This window comes from Pongo abelii, chromosome 5, assembly GCF_028885655.2.
Source record: "Pongo abelii isolate AG06213 chromosome 5, NHGRI_mPonAbe1-v2.0_pri, whole genome shotgun sequence".
Taxonomy (NCBI): domain Eukaryota; kingdom Metazoa; phylum Chordata; class Mammalia; order Primates; family Hominidae; genus Pongo; species Pongo abelii.
This window is the reverse complement of record NC_071990.2, coordinates 17,630,842-17,650,628: the sequence shown is the minus strand read 5'-3', so window position 1 is coordinate 17,650,628 and position 19,787 is coordinate 17,630,842. Positions and strand designations below refer to the sequence as shown.

Here is a 19,787-nt window from a genome sequence, read left to right as displayed (position 1 = left end):
TTCCTTACTTTTAAGGGCAAACCTTTTGGTATATCAGCTGAATGCCATTATTAATGAGATCTCTAAATTCTGGCAGCCCTAGACTTGAGAGTCCTCAGCATTGTTTTTTCCCCTAGCATGGTACACTGTCTAGTATCTCTGTTTTCTCAACTCCATAGCAGCTGCTGCGTAAGGCTTAGGTGGTCTTGATATAGGTATGTACAGCCTGTCTGCTCACTGGACACTCCCATGTGGATTTCTGGGAGACCCTGTCTGCACAGTTCCCTACTCTGCAGTGCTCTAAATTCTGATTTCTTCCCGCTCTGTTTTACTTGACTCTAGGTCTCTGTTCAAGGTCTGAAAATGTTCCTAGACAGACAGCTGGGTAATCGTAGGGCTCACCTTGTGAGTTTTTTGGTGCTGTTTTCCACTGAAAGCAGTAGCTTCATATTTTTTCTCCAGTCTTATAATTCTTTACAATAGGACTGGTCTGGTCCCACTTATTCCATTCTAACTGGAAGCCTCTTTTTGGGAACTTTAGAAACAATTCTAAAGTTTTTGAAAATGCCCCTGAAGACAAATAAATTCTGAAAAATAATTTATTTTAATAATTTAATATTTTAAAAATGGGAAGATGGGGTGGAGTAACTTCAACAGGCATTAAATTTATTCTAAAGCATAATATTTAAAACATTTGGTACTCGTACAGAAGTATAAAGATACATCATTAGAGGAAGGGAGGAATAAAAACTCTCGGAATTTAGTATGGTTTAGTATGTGGTAACAGTGGCTTCTCAATCATTGAGGAAAGGATGGCTTATTTAAGAGATTGCCTTAGGTTATAAACAGGCTAACCATTTGGAAAACAGTGAAGCCAAATCCTTTCTTTACTCCTGTATCATAACTAATTTCAGATGGGAGTCAAGATTCGACATATTGAAATAAAAGCAACAGTATCAAAATATGGGTAAAACTTATTTTTTATGGTCTCAGAATGATAGGACTATAAGGCACAAGTTACTTTCTGTATTACAAAATACACCACCAAAAAAGTGAATGGGTTTAATCAACTGGCAAAAAATAGTTATATTTCAGCTGTTGTATCCTATCACATCACTCTTACTGGTTTAAAAAAATTAACTCTTATTTAAATTAATTTTAGTTAGTTGAAACTTTGTTTTGCCTAGGAGTATGTTATATTGGGCTTATTATGGGATGCCCCAGTGATTTGAATTGAAGCTATTATATACTGTAATGTGTTTTCTTGAAAGTAAAAACTATTTGTGGTAGTGTATTGCTTTAAGTTGTATATTCATAATATTAATGCTTTTCTTTTAAGAACCTTCAGCAGCTAGTACTGCTTCAAATTATCCAGATGTGTTAACAAGGCCTTCTCTTCATCGGAGCCATCTGAATTTTTCCATGTTGGAATCCCCTGCATTACACTGTCAGCCATCTACATCCTCGGCATTCCCAGTTGGCAGTTCGGGATTTTCCCTTGTAAAGGAAATTAAAGATTCTACCTCTCAGCATGATGATGATAACATCTCAACTACCAGTGGTTTTTCTTCAAGAGCTTCTGATAAAGGTATTCTTGACATGTGGTAGTACATAATTTGGGTAGTAACATTAAATTTTATGTTTTGTTTTTTTTTTTTATGACTTGGCTGTAATTTTTATTTTCTATTTATAAAAATCTAGGATCTTGTATTGGTGTTATTACTATGGATTATGTAATTTTGTTTCAGATATAACTGTTTCAAAGAACACTTCATTGCCACCTCTGTGGTCCCCAGAAGCTGAACGTTCTCACTCACTCTCACAGCACACTGCCACCAGCTCAAAAAAACCAGCATTCAACTTGTCTGCCTTTGGAACACTTTCCCCTGTGAGTACTAACTGGGTTGGATTTAATCACATTAGTTTTGAGTGTTTATTGCTTACAATTTTTTTTTTTTTTTTCTGAGACAAGAGTCCTTCGCTGTTGCCCAGGCTTGAGTGTGTAGCAGCACGATCTTAACTCACTGCAGCCTCCACCTCCTGGGTTCATATGGCTTATAATTTATCATTGTGTTTCTGTGCAGTCACTTGGGAATTCTTCAGTCCTTAAAACCAGTCAGCTTGGAGATTCTCCTTTTTATCCTGGAAAAACAACATACGGTGGGGCAGCAGCTGCTGTAAGACAGTCTAAATTAAGAAATACACCTTATCAGGTAGGTTTCAATAGAAGGGTTGATGACCTTTTTTTTTTCTTTCTTTCTTTTTTTTTTTTTTCACTTTAACTGGATAATAAATTACTTTGTGCTCAAAAAAATAGTTTTGATTTATTTTTTATTTTTCTTTTATTTATATTTTTTCAAGATGGAGTCTCGGCTCTGTCGCCCAGGCTGGAGTGCAGTGGCACAATCTCGGCCCACACTGCAACCTCCACCTCCTGGTTTCAAGTGATTCTCCTGCCTCAGCCTCCTGCTGGGAGTACAGGCACATGTCACCACGCCCAGCTAATTTTTTGTATTTTTAGTAGAGATGGGTTTCACTGTGTTGGCCAGGATGGTCTCGATCTCTTGACCTTGTGATCCGCCCACCTCGGCCTCCCAAAGTGTTAGGATTACAGGCGTGAGCCACCGCACCTGGCCAGTAGTTTTGATTTAATATTGTTCTTTGGGAAAACAACAGCTATAGGTTATATTTTTTTCATTTAGGGTATATAAACATTATTTGAGACCTAAGTGAATGTTTTATGTATTAGATATATGTGTGTATCTCAAGAAATGTGATTCTTTTTTTTAAATGAGGTGTAAATTACACATACTAAAATTTACCATTGTTTTAGAGTATTTGAGCTTTAACAAAACATATTATTATGTATATAACCATTTCTACAATCAAATATTGATCAGACATTTTCATCACCCCAAAACGTTACCTTATGTATCTCTTGAGTGAACCGTTCCTCCTCCTACCACCCTCTGGCAACCACTGATCTGTTTTCTTTCTCTGTAGTTTTGGCCTTTCCAGAATGTCATATACGTTTAGTCATATGTAACCTTTTGAGTCTGGCTTATTCTACTTAGCATAATGCATTTGAGATCCATCTGTTTTTGCATCTTCTGATAGTTCCTTTTTATTGCTGAGTAGTATGGTTAGTACAGTTGGTTTATTATTCACCAGTGAAAAGACGCTGAGTTGTTTCCAGTTTCTGGCAATTATGAATGAAGCTGCTATGAATGTTTTTTGTGAGCATTCATTTTCATCTCAGGTGAATACAGATACCTAGGAGTTGAATTGATGGGTCATATGGTAAGTATACAGTAAACTTTATAATAAACTGCCAAACTGTTTTCCAGAGTGGCTGGTACCAGGTTTCATTCTGACTGGTAATATAAGAGTTGCACTTATATCCTTGTCAGCGCTTGGTGGTGTCAGGTTTTTTGTTTGTTTTTGCTATTCTAGTAGACATGTAGTAGTAACCCCAACTTCTGATTTTAAGTTGTACTTCCATAATGACTAATGATGTTGAAGGTCTTTTCATGTGTTTATTTGGTGCTTATTTGCTATCAGTCTATCTTTTGGTGAAATATCTTCTTTGGTGAAGTGTCTGTTCAAATCTTCCACCCATTTAAAAATTGGGTTATTTTCTTATTAATAAATTTTGAGAGAGTTCATTTTTCAGGGTACAAATACTTTGTTATATGTTTTGCAAATATTTTCTCCCATTCTCTGGTGTATCTTAACAGTGTCCTTTGAAGAGCAGAAGTGGTTTTTTTTTTTTTCTCTGAGACAGGTCTTGTGCTGTCGCCCAGGCTTGAGTGCAATGGCACGCCCTCCATCTCCTGGGTTCAAGCAGTTCTCTGCCTCAGCCTCCTGAGTAGCTGGGATTACAGGTGCCCACCACCACACCTGGCTGATTTTTGTATTTTTAGTAGAGACGGAGTTTCTCATCATCTTAGCCAGGCTGGTCTCGAACTCTTGACCTCGTGATCCACCCGCCTTGGCCTCCCAAAGTGCTGGGATTACAGGCGTGAGCCACCGCGCCCGGCCAGAAGTTTTACTTTTGATGATATCTTTTGTGTGTGCGTGTGTGTGTATTCTTAATGGTTTCATGCTTTTGGTGTCATATCTGAGACATTTTTACTATTATAATCCCATGTCACAAAGATTTTGTCTTATGTTTTCTTCTACAAGTTTTATAGTTTTAGGTTTTAATTTATGTCTATGATTCATTTTGAGTAAATTTTTGTGTGTGGTATGAGGTATTGGTCAAGGTTCATTTTATTTTCTAAATTAAAAAGTTTTTTTAAAAAATTAAAGGTAGGAGTCTTACTATGTTGCTCAGGCTAATCCTGAACTCCTGGGCTCAAGCAGTCCTCCTGCCTCAGCCTCCCAAAGTGCTGAGATTACAGGTGTGCCTGGCCAAGGTTTTTTGTTTTTTGTTTTTTGTTTTTTTAACATATGGGTGTGCAGTTGTTCTAGTGTTATTTGTTAAAAAGACTGTTCTTTGTTCATTGAATAGCTTTTGCACCGTCTTTGTTTTGTGTTTTTGTTTTGAGACAGGGCCTTGCTCTGTCACATAGGTTGGAGTGCAGTGGCACGATCATGGCTCACTGCAACCAGAACCTCCTGGGCTCAAGTGATCCTCCCACTTTAGCCTCCTGAGTAGCTGGGACCACAGGCATGTGCCACCATTCCCAGCTAAATTTTTTTTTTGGTAGCGACAGGGTCTCACTAAGTTGCCTAGGCTGGTGTTGTACTCCTGGGCTCAAGCGATCCTCCTGTGTTGGCTTCCCAAAGTGTTCGGATTACAAGCATGAACCACCAGGCCTGGCCTGCACCTTTGTTGAAATCCAGTTCACATGACTTTATTTCTGGACTTCCGACCATCCCTCCCCCCCACCCACCAATTGATCTGTGTGTCTTTCCTTTTGCCAACTGCACTGTCTTGATTGCTGTAGGCTTCCGGTAGGTCTTAAAATTAGGTGATGTGAGTAGTCCAATTTTGTTCTTTTTCAAGCTTGTTTTGGCTTTTTTAGGTCCTTTGCTTTTCTATAAAAATCTAAAATTGGCTTGTTTCTACAGTCTGCTAGGATTTTGATTGGAATTGCTTTTTTTATTTTTGAGTTGGGATCTTGCTCTGTCGCCCAAGCTGAAGTGCTGTGGCATGATCTTGGTTCTCTGCAACCTCCACCTCCCAGGTTCACGCAATTTTCCTGCCCCAGCCTCCCAAGTAGCTGGGACTACAGGCACACACCACCATGCCCTGCTAATTTTTGTATTTTTAGTAGAGACAGGGTTTTACCATGTTGGCCAGGCTGGTCTTGAACTCCTGACCTCAGGTGATCCGCCCACCTTGGCCTCCCAAAAGTGGTGGTATTATAGGTATGAGCCAGCGTGCCCAGCCATGATTGAGATTGTATTTGAGTCTAAAGACCAATTTGGGGAGAATAGGCATCTTAACACAATTGAGTCTTCCAAACCATGAACATGGTATATCTTCCCATTTAGGTGGTTTATAAATTTTTTTCATCAGTGTTTTGTAGTGTTCAGCATACAGATCTTGAACATATTTTGTTAGACTTGTTTGTTAGACTTTTGTTATTTGGTATTAGTCAAGAATATGTAGCCTGAATAATTTTATCTTTTCAATGAATTGAGTTCATAATTTAAAATACGTTCTAGCAAAGAAGCTTCAGGCTCAGATAGCTTCCCTGGTGAATCCTACCAAACATTTAAGAAAGAAAGAATACCAATTCTACACAAACTCTTATGTATAGTAGGAGAGTAGGGAACACTTCCCAGTACCTTTTCTGAGGCCAACGTTAATTACCCCGAGACCAAAATCAGACAAAGACATTAGAAGACAGCAACAGACTATTATTTCTCATGAATTATAGACACAAACCTTCTCAACAAAAATATTTGTAAATGGAGTCCAACAAATTTAAAAAGGAAACTGCATCATGATCAAGTGGGGTTTATCCTGGGAAGGCAAGGTTGACTCAACATATGAAAATTAATGGGATTAGACCGGGTGTGGTGGCTCATGCCTGTAATCCCAGCACTTTGGAAGGCCTTAGATCACCTGAGGTCAGGAGTTTGAGACCAGCCTGGCCAACATGGTGAAAACCTGTCTCTACTAAAAATACAAAAATTAGCCAGGCATGGCAGCGTACGCTTGTAATCCCAACTACCTGAGAAGCTGAAGCAGGAGAATTGCTTGAATCCAGGAGGCGGAGGTTGCAGTGAGCTGAGATTGCGCCGCTGCACTCCATCCTGGGCAACAGACTGAGACTCTTGTCTAAAAAAAAAATAAAAAAATTAAAAATTAATGGGATTTACCATGTAAACAATCTAAAGAGTACTATATGAACATCTCTATAGATATATAAAATATGTTTTAAAAATCCAACATTTAGTCATGATAAAAATTTTCGAACAAACCTAGGTATAGTTGAGATCCTTCTACCTGATAAAGTGCATTTACAAAAAAATCATCTGGCATCATACTTAATGGTATGAGGAAGCAAGCAAGGATGTTTGCTATCACTGCTATTGTTTAACATCATACTGCATGTGCTAGCCAGTGCAGTGGGCACAAAAATCAAGACATGTAGGTTGGAAAGGGTATTATTCCTGTAATATTTTTCCTATACATAGATAACATGCTTATCTACATAGAAAAATCCAAAGAAAATACAAAAAAAGCTACCACAACTAACAAGCGAGTTTAACAGGGTCACAGGATACAAGGTCAATATACAAAAGTCAGTTGTATTTATATACATATATTGGCAGCAGTGACTATGAAATGCCTATATTTGAAGATTTTTGTCTTGTTTTTAAATGTTGTACTTGCTTTCCTGATTATTCTCCCATATATAATTAACAGTAATTATGAGACTTATTTCTGAGTGTTGGTGGAGGACAGTATTCTGTTATTAACGAAGGGGTTAACAGAATGGTGTAAGTACATAGAGAGCTTTTTCTAAAGCTTAAGCTAGTGTGTAGTACTCTTTAATTTTTTTTTTTTTTTGGAGACAGAGTCTTGCTGTGTTGCCCAGGCTGGAGTAGAGTGGTGCAGTCTCGGCTCACCACAACCTCCGCCTCCTGGGTTCAAAGCAGTTCTCCTGCCTCAGCCTCTCGAGTAGCTGGGACTACAGGCACACACTGCCATGCCCGGCTAATTTTTTGTATTTTAATACAGATGGGGTTTCACTGTGTTGCCCAGGCTGGTCTTGACCTCCTGAGCTCAGGCAATCCGCCCTCCTCACACCTCCCAAAGTGCTGAGATTACAGGCGTGAGCCACCGCGCCTGGCAGATATTTCGCCCGGCAAATTTTTTTTTTTACAGTCAAAATAGGCTGGACACGGTGACTCATGCCTGTAATCCTAGAACTTTGGGAGGCCAAGATGGAAGGATCACTTGAGTCCAGGAGTTTGAGGCTGCAGTGAGCTATGATTATGCCACAACACTTCAGCCTGGGTAGCAGGGCGACACCCTGTCTCAAAAAGGCCAGGCGCAGTGGCTCACGCCTGTAATCCCAGCACTTTGGGAGGCTGAGGCGGGCAGATCACGAGGACAGGAGATCAACACCATCCTGGCTAACACAGTGAAACCCCGTCTCTACTAAAAATACAAAAAATTAGCTGGGCACGGTGGCGGGCGCCTGTAGTCCCAGCTATTCAGGGGACTGAGGCAGGAGAATGGCATGAACCTGGGAGGCGGAGCTTGCAGTGAGCCAAGATCGCGCCACTGCACTCTGGCCTGGGTGACAGTGCGAGACTCCATCTCAAAGAAAAAAATAAATAAATAAAAAAAATAAGGAAAAAAAGAAAAAAATAGTTAAAATAGTTCAGCATGTTAGTAGAAGTTAAAATAATGTAAGCCTGTGAGTCATAGAATAGTCTTAAGTGTAGGATATGTGCTTACTTTGTCTCTTATTGCTAGTTTTGAGTCCTATAGCTTTTTTTTTTTTTTTGAGACCAAGTCTCGCTCTGTTGCCCAGGCTGGAGTGCAGTGGCACAATCTCAGCCCACTGCAACCTTCACCTCCTGGGTTTAGGCCATTCTTCTGCCTCAACCTCCTGAGTAGTAGGGATTGCAGGCGCCTACCAGCACATCCAGCTAATTTTTGTATTTTTAGTAGAGACGGGGTTTCACCATGTTGGCCAGGCTGGTCTTGAACTACTGACCTCAGGTGATCCACCCACGTCAGCCTCCTGAAGTGCTGGGATTACAGACAGGAGCCACCGTGCCCGGCCCATACTTTTCTTTAGAATGGTGCATGCTGTCTTATCATTCTTTTGTTATTGTAAAGGTAATTTCTCAATCAGAGAATTGGATTTCCAGTAAAGGCATGAAGAAAAAAATTGAACTTTTAATGATACCACCCAAAGATAAATTGGTGTTGTTAACACATTAAATCCTGTTTTACTTTGGACATCCATTCTATCTTGTAAATATTTTCACTGCATGAACTATGTGCTTTAGATTTTATGTTGCAACAAATAATATAGGGTTTACTTTACAGGCACCAGTTAGAAGACAAATGAAAGCTAAGCAACTCAGTGCACAGTCTTACGGTGTGACCAGTTCAACAGCTCGGCGAATATTGCAGTCTTTAGAGAAGATGTCAAGCCCTTTAGCGGTAAATTTTTAAAATCACGATTAATACAGGAGTGTAACAAAACTTGATATTATTGAAAAATCTTAATTTTGTTATTTTTTCAACATTAACAGGATGCAAAAAGAATTCCATCCATTGTTTCTTCTCCTCTGAATTCTGTAAGTTGAGATTTAAACCTTTTTAAAAAATATTGTTCATACAAAAATTAGCTGGGTGTGGCGGTGCACGCCTATAGTCCCAGCTACTTGGGAGGCTGAGGCAGGAGAATCACTTGAACTTGGGAGGCAGAGGTTGCAGTGAGTCAAGATCGCGCCACTGCACTCCAGCCTGGGCGACAGAGTGAGACTCCGTCTCAAAAAAAAAAAAAAAAAAAGGTATTTTTCATAACTCCTCATCTATTCTAATAGTATTTTTTTTTTTTCAGTCTCTTGATAGGAGTGGGATAGGTACCGCAGATTTTCAGGCCAAAAGAGAAAAGGTAAAACTTCTTTAGCATTTAGTTATTTAAACTGTCTACAATTTTGTTGTGTTTAAAGTTCACAAGTATATAAATTGGATTTAGTTTAGACATTAGGGAACATGTTTGAAAAATAATATTCTTTTTTTTTTTTGGGTCTTAGTCTCGCTCTGTCATCCAGACTGGTGTGCAGTGGCGCCATCTTGGCTCACTGCAACCTGTGGCTCCCAGGTTCAAGCGATTCTCGTGCCCCAGCCTCCCTAGTAACTGAGATTACAGGCATGCGCCATCATGCCCTGCTAATTTTTGTATTTTTAGTAGAGATAGGGTTTTACCATTTTGGCTAGACTGGTCTCAAACTCCTGAGCTCAGGTGATCTGCCTGCCGTGGCCTCCCAAAGTGCTGGGACTAAGGTGTGAGCCACTGTGCCTGACCCTGAAAAATAGTATTCTTCTACTTGGACATTTTACTCTCTTCTGCAGGCCTCAGGACAATATTGTATATGTAGTAGATACTCATCCAATTTTTTTGGGGGCTATTCAGCATTTCCGTCTTCAGGATCTTGACAGACTTTATGGCTTACCGTTACCTTTTGATAAATAAAAATAGGAGTGATAGGCCAGGTGCGGTGGCTTACGCCTATAATCCTAGCACTTTGGGAGGCCAGGCCAGTGGATCACTTGAGGTGAGGAGTTCAAAACCAGCCTGGACAACATTGTGAAACTCTGTCTCTACTAAATACAAAAAAAATTAGCCAGGTGTGGTGGTGCGCACCTGTAATCTCAGCTGCTCCGGAGGCTGAGGCAGGAGAATCACTTGAACCCGGGAGGCGGAGGGTGCAGCGAGCCGAGGTCACGCCACTGCACTCCAGCCTGGGAGACAAAGTGAGACTCTATCTCAAAAAAAAAAAAAAAAAAAAAAAAAAGTTCAGTAAACGAAAGTCCTCATTGCACATCATCATCTTTGTATACTTTCCTCATTAACCAAAATTTTGTGAAATCTATTGTGTGTAGTAGAATTTCAATTAGGCAGATCTCTCATCAGCCAAACAAAATACTGTTTCAAGATAGTGGAACTGATAAAGTTGATCATTATATCTTGCTGCCCTTTTAATATATCTTGTTTGCTTAAAATTAACTTTGGAGGTTACTGTGGGAAAAAAATACAGTGTTTGATAGTTTGGGTTAAAGAGGTATCTTTTTGTTAGTTTATTTATAGCTGGTTAAGCATCCTTCAGGGAAAGCAGACTGTTGGATTTTTCTTTCTTTTCTTTTTGAGGCAGCGTCTCGCTCTGTCACCCAGGCTGGAGTGTGCAGTGGTGTAGTCTCGGCTCACTGCAACCTCCACCTCCAGGGCTCAAGCAATTCTCCTGCCTCAGCCTCCCAGGTAGCTGGGACCACAGGTGCCTGTCACCATGCCTGGCCAATTTTTTGTATTTTTAGTAGAGATGGGGTTTCACTGTATTAGCCAGGGTAGTCTTGATCTCTTGACCTCGTGATCCTCCTGCCTTGGCCTCCCAAAGTGCTGGGATTACAGGCGTGAGCCACCATGCCTGGCCTGGATTTTTCTTTGGAAATCATTTCTTACCAAGTTCCTCGAAAGTAATTATTTAAATTATAATTTTATGAATTAATTGCAATGACTAAGATATTGATAAATTATTATCTGTAATGAAATTCTGATGCAAAGAAAGCTAATATTGAACTTCTTATTGGAAGAGTGTTGCTTCTCAATTTTTAGAATTACCTAGACATTTGTAATTAGGCAAGAAGGAATCTAGTAGTAGTTTCTATGATGGGATTAATTTAAGCTACTAGCTTTTCTCAACCCCTCATTTATATCAGGTTATTTTATAATAAGAGGTGAAATTTTAAAATTATGTCATAATGTAATGTAAGTTCTTATCAATAACAGTTTTACTAATGGTTGAGTATCGTATCCATAAAAGTTTATTAATGGGTGCTAAGAAATAAAAAGCCAGAATACGGTATCATAGCTCATGTTTCACAGATGTTATCAGAACAGTCTACAAAATAGACTCTCTTATTGAGTTGTATGTAAGGTCATATTTGTGAAGAGGTTTTAGGGAAGAGTTAGTAACCATACAGAGGCTTTGCCCTGGAAACCAGTGTTGTTCACAGCTGCTGCTGAATGAAAGGACCTTATTCGTAGGATTACAGTCTTCGGACAGAGTTAGAAGCTTTTGGCTTTACAGTGGTTTTATACCAACAGGATTCTTACTATGTTTCAGTTTAGCAGAGGACTGTTGTTAACAAAACACTTGGTGTACTTATATAATAAATTGAGTTCGTTTTACAGTTTGGAAGTCTTAACAGTGATTTACCATTTAGACTTACATTGTAAGATTTTTGGTTTGGTTTGGTATTTAAATAACAATGGGGGAAATAACTTGGAGAGGGATTTGGTCACATTTTTGGGAGTTAAAATATTTTCATAGCTAGTTTTTTTGTTTGTTTTGGGAGACTGACTCTTGCTCTGTCTTCCAGGCTGGAGTGCGGTAGCACAATCTCAGCCCAATGAAAGCTCTGCCTCTGGGTTCAAATGATTCTCCTGCCTCAGCCTCCTGAATAGCCGGGATTACAGGCGCATGCCACCACGCCTGGCTAATTTTTACATTTTTAGTAGAGACGTTTTCACCATGTTGGCCAGGCTGGTCTCGAACTCCTGACCTCAAATGATCCACTTGCCTCAGCTTCCCACATTGCTGGGATTACAGGCATGAGCCACCACGCCTGGCCCATAGCTAGTTTTAAAATATCTTATTTGCAGCTCAAAAATTATGGACAGTAATTCAGGGAAAATGTGACAGAAGTACATTTTAGTTCATGCATTTAAAATTCACTCTGGGCCAGGCGCAGTGGTTCATGCCTGTAATCCCAGCACTCTTTGAGAGGCTGAGGCGGAAGGATTGCTTGAGCCCAGAAGTTTGAGATCAGCCTGGGCAACACAGCAAGACCTAGTCTCCATTAAAAAAAAAAAAGCCAGGCGAGGTGCCTCATGTCTGTAATCTCAGCACTTTGGGAGGTTGAGGCAGGCAGATTGCTTGAGCCCAGGAGTTCGAGACCAGCCTAAGCAACATGGCGAGACCCTGTCTCTACAAAAAAATACCAAAAAAATTAGCCAGCTGTGGTGGTGCACGCCTGTCTACACAGGAGGCTGTGGTGGGAGGATCACCCAGGTCTCACCTACAGTGAGCCGTGGTCTGGGTGACAGAGCAGGAGTCCGTCTCTTAAAAAAAAAAACAACTCTGTAAAAGCTTTGATCTGTAGTGCTGTTTTGAATATAGTTCCATTTTGTATGCATACATGTGTGTGAAAAGTCATTAAGTCTGGAATGAAATATAGTGTATCCATGAAGCCATTTTAGAATTATATGTGTGTATATTTATGTACATATGTATATGAATAGATACATACCTTAGGTTCCATTATTATCAGTTTTTCCTCTTATTTGTTTGTATCTACTGTATATTTCTCTAGGAAATACTCATGGTCTTTAGGTCACATTAGCTGTTGTCAAAATTTAGATATGAATCATTGATTTATATGAAAATAAATGTCTTTGATTTCTGTTTACCTGTAAGGTGGATTCTCAGTATCCTCCTGTTCAGAGACTTATGACCCCAAAGCCAGTTTCCATAGCAACAAATCGAAGTGTTTATTTTAAACCATCTCTGACTCCTTCTGGTGAATTCAGGAAGACTAATCAAAGAATAGATAAAAAGTACAGTGTGAGTATATGTATATTTCTACCAGTCTTTGAATATTGATTAGAATAAGTAAGACTAAATAATGTAAAATATAACTACCAGTGTATTCTAGCAACTGTATAATGCATAAAGGTTGTGAATTAGTGATGATTATGAATTGGTATGCTTTTAAAATCGCTGTCACCTTGATCAAATCTTTTTTTTTTTTTTTTTTTTCTTTGAGACGGAGTCTCACTTTGTCGCCAGGGGTGGAGTGCAATGGCATGTTCTCAGCTCACTGCAACCTCTGCCTCCCGGGTTCAAGTGATTCTCCTGCTTCAGCCCCGCGAGTAGCTGGGACTACAGGCATGTGCCACCTCACCCAGCTAAGTTTTGTATTTTTAGTAGAGACAGGGTTTCACTATGTTGGCCAGGCTGGTCTCGAACTCCTGACCTCAAGTGACCCACCTGCCTTGGCCTCCCAAAGTACTGAGATTACAGATGTGAGCCACCGCGCCTGGCCACTACCTTGGTCAGATCTTAAGTTAGTGTTGACTAGTAAACTCTAGCATATACTCATTGTTTAGGTTAAATAATTTTGCTGGATTTGCTTTATCTGTTTCTTTCGTGTGGTGGTGTTGAACTATCTGAAAATAAATTTCAGACATTATCTTTTGAACCCTAAGTACTTTGATATGCATCTCCTAAGTACTTTGTCCTGTATTATCCCATCTAAGAAAATTAATTCTGATTCCTTAAAATTACCTAATATCCAGTTCATATTGAAATGTTTTTCATAATTGCTTTTTTGAACCAGGACTCGAGCAAGGTTCAGATACTGCTTTTGGTTTTGTTTTTCCAGACCTCAAACCCTCACCCTGGCCACCATGGTTTCTGTTTCTTGAGATAATTCACATATCGTACAATTCTCTTATTTAAAGTTTTCAATTCAGTGGTTTTAGCATGTTTGGAAAACACTTTATAAATAAAGTGGTGTCTGTGAGTTGTTCAACTGTTAAGCCATCATAGTGGTAAATTTTAGAACATTTGTATTACCATCTCTCCCACCCTTTGAAAATCTCATACCCATACCTGTCAGTAGCCACTTAGCATAATGTTTTCAAGGTTCATTGACGTTGTAGTATGTATCAGTACTTCATTTTTTCCCTTTTTATGGCTGAATAATATTTCATTGTAAGGATATACTAGATTTTGTAGATATTTCATTGTATGGATATACTAGATTTTGTTTTATCCATTAATCAGTTGAAGGACATTGGGGTTGTTTTTACTTTTTGGCTGTAATGAATAATGCTCCTGTCAACATTTATGTATAAGTGTTTTTTGTGTGTGTGTGTGGGGGGGGGGACATGTTTTTATTTCTCTTGGGTTTATACCTAGAAATAGAATTGCTGGATCATAGGTTTGAAGAGACCAGGCCAGTTGTCTTATAAAATGTCCCATAATCTGGGTTTGTCTGGTTTTTTGTGTCATTTAACTTGTGTTTATTTTGTTTACTTAACACCTTATTGTTTATGCCTTTACTTATATTTTATCTCATTTCTAACAACTCAATTTATTGAAAACCTTGAAACTTAGAAAGATTAGTACAGTGATTTGCCATGTACTTCCTTATGTTGATTCACCAGTCATTAACATTTTGTCGTATTTGCTTTATCTCCCTCCATACTTTTAAGTTAACATTAAAATTTTGAAAAATATTTTGAACATAGGGTGATCATGGTCGCTCATGCCTGTAATCCCAGTGCTTTGAGAGGCTTAGGCAGAAGGATCACTTGAGGCCAGGAGTTCAAGACTAGCCCAGGCACCATAGCGAGACCTTGTCTCTAGAAGAAATAAAACAATTAGCCAGATGTGGTGGTGCGTGTCTGTAATCCTAGCAAGGCAGGAGGCTGCGGTAGGAGGATCAGGTGAGAGCCCAGGAGTTCGAGGCTAAAGTGAACTATGATAGCACCACTGCACTCCAGCTTGGGTGAGAGAGTAAGACCCTGACTCAAAATAGATATATGTGTGTGTGTGTGTGTGTGTGTGTGTGTGTGTGTGTGTGTGTGTGTGTGTGTGTGTGTGTGTGCATGTGCATTTTTTTTTTTTTAGCATAATACTGGACTTTTACAGATTTGCAAGAAAAATTTCATGAACTTCACATTTTACTACATTTGCTCTATCTTTTTCTCTGTGTTCTTATAAACAAGGAGTTCCCTTATATAATGCATAGCAGTGGTCAAACCCAGAAACTTAACATTGGCACAACACTGTAATCTACAGATTCTATTTACATGTTGTCACTTGGCCCAAAAGAAAAAATTCTAACATCATGTCTTGCATTTAGTTGTCATGTCTCTTCATCTCCTTTAGTCTAGAACAGTTCCTTTTGTTTTTTGTTCTTGTTGTTTTGTTTCACAATATTGATAATTTTGAAGTATAGAAGCCAGTTATTTTGTAGAATGTTCTGCAGTTTTATGATTGTCTGATGTTTCCTCATGATTAGATTTCAGTTACGTACTTTTGGCAGTGAAGACCATTGAGGGAGTGTGCTCAGCTGTTCTCACTGTTCAGAAGGCACAGGCTACCAGTTTGTCCCATTCCTGGCAGTGTGGTTATTACATAAAGTGGTGTCTGTGAGGATTCTCTACTATAAAATTACTATTTTACCTTTCGTAATGAATAAGTATCTTGTTGGAAGGAAACTTCCCAATTATATTCTTTTCAGTCACTAGTGTTAACATTATTGATGATTCTTGCCTGTTTCTTTTTGAGTACTTAATTGGTTTTTGATATTATAAGATAATTCAGGCTCATCACATGCATTTCCTGCCCCAGTCTTGTAATCAGTCATTTTTCCAAGAAGCCTTGATTCCTTTCAGTGGAAATATTAATTCTTTTAAGTTGTAGGGAGCTATTTCAAATAGAGTATCTTTGTATATTTGGTTGCACAATTAACAGGACAAAAAGAGGGATAAGTAAAAGTAATTTTGTGGTTAGGTTAGTGAGTGTATTGTCTATATACTACCATTTTGTTAAAATGGTTGTTCTCACTGACATTTTTTATATATAATCTCACTGTAACTCTTGGTTACCATTCAGAAGGCAGGGTGTAATTTCAAATTTCAGGATTCATTAAGTAAAAAGCCATCAAATTCCTGATTCTAAATGTTAAAATTAATAGGAAGCAAGGTGGTACTAAGGAAATTACAACAAATAAGCAAATGTAAATATGTGTGTATTTCTCCTGCAGACTGGGTATGAAAAAAATATGACACCCGGACAAAATAGAGAACAACGAGAAAGGTACTGTCATTTCTTATACAGCTGTATTTCTTTATATTTAACTTGTAAGGTCTGTATTTGATTTACATGTACCTTATGTACCTTTTTGAAGATTAAAATCAAAGAACAGAAACTTTGTATAAAGAAATCTAAGATTTTAGAATCACGTTTGGCTGTATGTTTATTTTTTTACTTGTTAGCAGTTCTAGTTAACAAGTTGTGGACCACAATAATATATCAATTGTTTTAATTTTCTTTTTATTTGCCAGTGGCTTTTCATATCCAAATTTCAGTTTGCCTGCAGCCAATGGTTTATCTTCTGGAGTAGGTGGTGGAGGTGGCAAGATGAGACGAGAAAGAACACGCTTTGTGGCTTCTAAACCTCTGGAGGAGGAGGTAGGGTTGTATACTCGTATACTCTTGAGGTTTATTTAAAAAGCATTGGTGTGGTGGTGGTAAGGGGAGACCTGTAGGGGTGGGGTTCAAAGAGACCCAGAGCAAAATTAATCTGCCATTGAATCAGTTCTTTCAAAATGTATGCTGAAAACCTAATCTAGTACCTTAAATTTCATGGGTATCATAGAACAAAACAAAACTACCCATACTTTTTCAAATAAGGGAATTGCAGTTGAAATTATTTGACCCTTGGTATTACGGTATAGTTTTGTCTGTTTGTAAAACATACGTAAATAAGTTCATAAATAGGATTAATACTATATGTATTCTTCTTTTTTTAAGATATAGTCTTGCTCTGTCGCTCAGGTTGGAGTGCAGTGGCGCAATCTCGGTTCTGCAACCTCTGCCTCCTGGGTTCAAGCGATTGCTGTGCCTCAGCCACGCAAGTAGCTGGGACTATAGGCATTTGCCACCACACCTGGCTAATTTTTGTATTTTTAGTAGAGATGGGGTTTCACCATGTTGGCCAGGCTGGGTCGAACTCCTGATGTCAAGTGATCCACCTGCCTCGGCCTCGCAAAGTGCTGGGATTACAGGCGTGAGCCACCGTGCCCTGCCTGTCTTCTTCTTGCTTGCCTGTTTCTCCATTTTTGATGTTGTATTGTGAAAGGTAACTGTAAGTTTTTTAATTTCACTGCTTATATATTTATCCAGTTTGAAGATTTACCATAATCCATTCTGCCATCAGAATACATTTTGGTAGATTTCTAATACACATTAAAGTGAATATGCGCTTTTCTGTCTGCACACGTGCAGTATTTTCTCTAGAGTATTTATCTAGGAATGGAATTGTTAGATTATAGGGGATGATCCACATCTTCTGCTGTATTAGATATTGCCATGTTTTCTCTTCAAGATAGTTTTGCAGTTCAACATTTCCACCATATGACAATAGATAGATCTTGGGGCATCCTTTTGTGTGTTTTTTGGACATTTGAGTTTTCTCTTGATGCATTTTTTTTCCTATGGGGTTATTTCCTGTGGGGATATATATATAATTTCTTATATGTATATTAAGAAATATGTATGTATATGTGTATATAATTTATTATTAGAAAGAGTTCTCTATGTATTCTGACCATAAATGTTTGGAAAAGATAGGGACAGATTTAAGATTGGTTACATTAACCTTGCTGTCTATATATTGCTCTTTTTTCTAACTACTTTAAGTTGAATGCAAGTCTCATTTTAGCTGTATTACAAATGCATTTCAGCCTAGCTTAACCATTTGAGTTTTGATACATAGTCCTTGCATTTGTCATTTGTTTCTAATTAAAATTTCACCAGTGACTCCCTCATTGACCCATGAGTTTTAGGAGTATATTTTTAGCTTTTTAAACATGCTTTTTCTATTTATGTTGACAGAAACAAAATCATGTTTTGGTTGAAGTTGTTGGATGTCTTAGATTTCTTCATGCCTATTGGTATTTTGCTCTGCAGGCTTGGAGTGTGATGCCTTGCTTTCTTTTTATCTCTGCTTTTCCTAGTTAGCAGTACTATAGCTCACCAGAATTATGACCTCCTTGGCAATTTTCACTTTCTGCCATAAAAATTGACTTGTAATGAGATTTGGGATTATGTTAGTAGACTTGGCTCTATTGCTAGTCTGGAGGCTCTGTCTTTCCTTTAGTCTCTGTTTCTCACTCTACTAGAGTGTTGTGAAGGGAGGGAATGTATTACTGTATATCATTATCTGGAAAGGAAATATCTTGAATGCCATTGATCATACAAACAGTATATAAATTTTGTAGGCTTTGTAGCAAACCAATTTTCTTTTGTCATTAAAGCTCTATTAATTATATTTAAGAAATGGGTTGACGGCTGGGCATGGTGGCTCATGCCTGTAATCCCAGCACTTTGGGAGGCCAAGGCGGGCGGATCACGAGGTCAAGAGATTGAGACCATCCTGGCCAACATGATGAAACCCCGTCTTTACTAAAAATACAAAAATTAGCTGGGCGTGATAGCACATGCGTGTAGTCCCAGCTACTCGGGAGGCTGAGGCAGGAGAATCACTTGAACCCCGGAGGTGGAGGTTGCAGTGAGCCAAGATTGCACCACTGTACTCCAGCCTGGCAACAGAGCGAGACTTTGTCTCAAAAACAAAACAAAACAAAAACAAAAGAAATGGGCTGTCTTACCTTGTGTAAATAAGGAATTTATTAGGTTGGTACAAAAGTAATTGGGGTTTTGGACCATGAATTTTAAATCATTGTAACTAGGCTCAAACACATCTTTATTGAAACAAAACAGGAACCATTACAATCAACACATTTTTGCCAACGAGAAATAAGTTTGCTTATTCCGATAGCACAAAAATCTGTGCTTTGGGATTCGACAAGCTCTTGGAAAGCATTTTCTGCATCCCGCTGTTGTGGAAGTGTTTTCCCTGCAAAAAGTTTTTGAAATGCTTGAAGAAGTGATAGTTGGCGAGAGGTCAGGTGAATATGGCGGATGAGGCAAAACTTTGTAGCCCAATTCCTTCAACTTTTGAAGCGTTGGTTGTGCAGTGTGCCATCGGGTGTTGTTGTGGAGAAGAAGTAGGCCCTTTCTGTTGACCAATGCCAGCTGCAGACATTGCAGTTTTTGGTGCATCTCATTGATTTGCTGAGCAGACTTCTCAGATGTAGTGGTTTCGCTGGGATTCTGAAAGCTGTAGTGGATTGGACTGGCAGCAGACCACCAGACAGTGACCATGGCCTTTTTTTTGGGTGCAAGTTTGGCTTTGGAAAGTGCTTTGAAGCTGCTTCTTGGTTCAACCACTGAGCTGGTTGTCACCGGTTATCGTATAAAACCCACTTTTTGTCCCATGTCTCAATCTGAGAAATGGTTTGTTGTTGCGTAGAATAGGAGAAGCCGACACTTCAAAACAATTTATTTAATTTTCACTCAGCTCGTGAGACACCCACTTATTGAGCTTTTTCACCTTTCCAATTTTCTTCAAATGGCGAATGACCATAGAATGGCTAACGTTGAGTTCTTTGGCAACTTCTTGTGTAGTTTAAGAGGATCAGCTTTGATGATTGCTCTCAATTGGTCCTTGTCAACTTCCAGTGACTGGTCATTGTCAACTTCCAGTGGCTGGCCATTACACTTCTCATCTTCAAGGCTCTCATCTCCTTTGCAAACTTTGTTTTTTGTTGTTATTGTGTGCTTCTTTGGGTGTTTTGTTTTGTTTTGTTTCTGTTTTGAGACAGTCTTGCTCTGTGGCCCAGGCTGGAGTGCAGTAGTATGATCTCAGCTCACTGCAGCCTCTGCCTTTTGGGTTCAAGCTA

General features: G+C 38.9%; 1 protein-coding gene across 4 annotated transcripts in view; it reads left to right on the top strand.

Moving 5' to 3' along the window:
• The window catches only part of NUP153 (nucleoporin 153), a 95,291-nt gene that overhangs the window by 32,320 nt on the left and 43,184 nt on the right, over positions 1–19,787 (top strand). For 2 of the 4 annotated variants that reach the window (XM_024248493.3, XM_054557249.2), the window contains exons 3-11: positions 1,319–1,567; positions 1,728–1,867; positions 2,064–2,192; positions 8,507–8,623; positions 8,716–8,760; positions 9,027–9,080; positions 12,664–12,810; positions 16,025–16,077; positions 16,326–16,452. In XM_024248493.3, the coding sequence (XP_024104261.3) occupies positions 1,319–1,567; positions 1,728–1,867; positions 2,064–2,192; positions 8,507–8,623; positions 8,716–8,760; positions 9,027–9,080; positions 12,664–12,810; positions 16,025–16,077; positions 16,326–16,452 (1,061 nt within the window). The remainder of the gene's footprint in view (positions 1–1,318; positions 1,568–1,727; positions 1,868–2,063; positions 2,193–8,506; positions 8,624–8,715; positions 8,761–9,026; positions 9,081–12,663; positions 12,811–16,024; positions 16,078–16,325; positions 16,453–19,787) is intronic. The other 2 variants (XM_024248494.3, XM_054557248.2) reach the window with 2 other exon arrangements.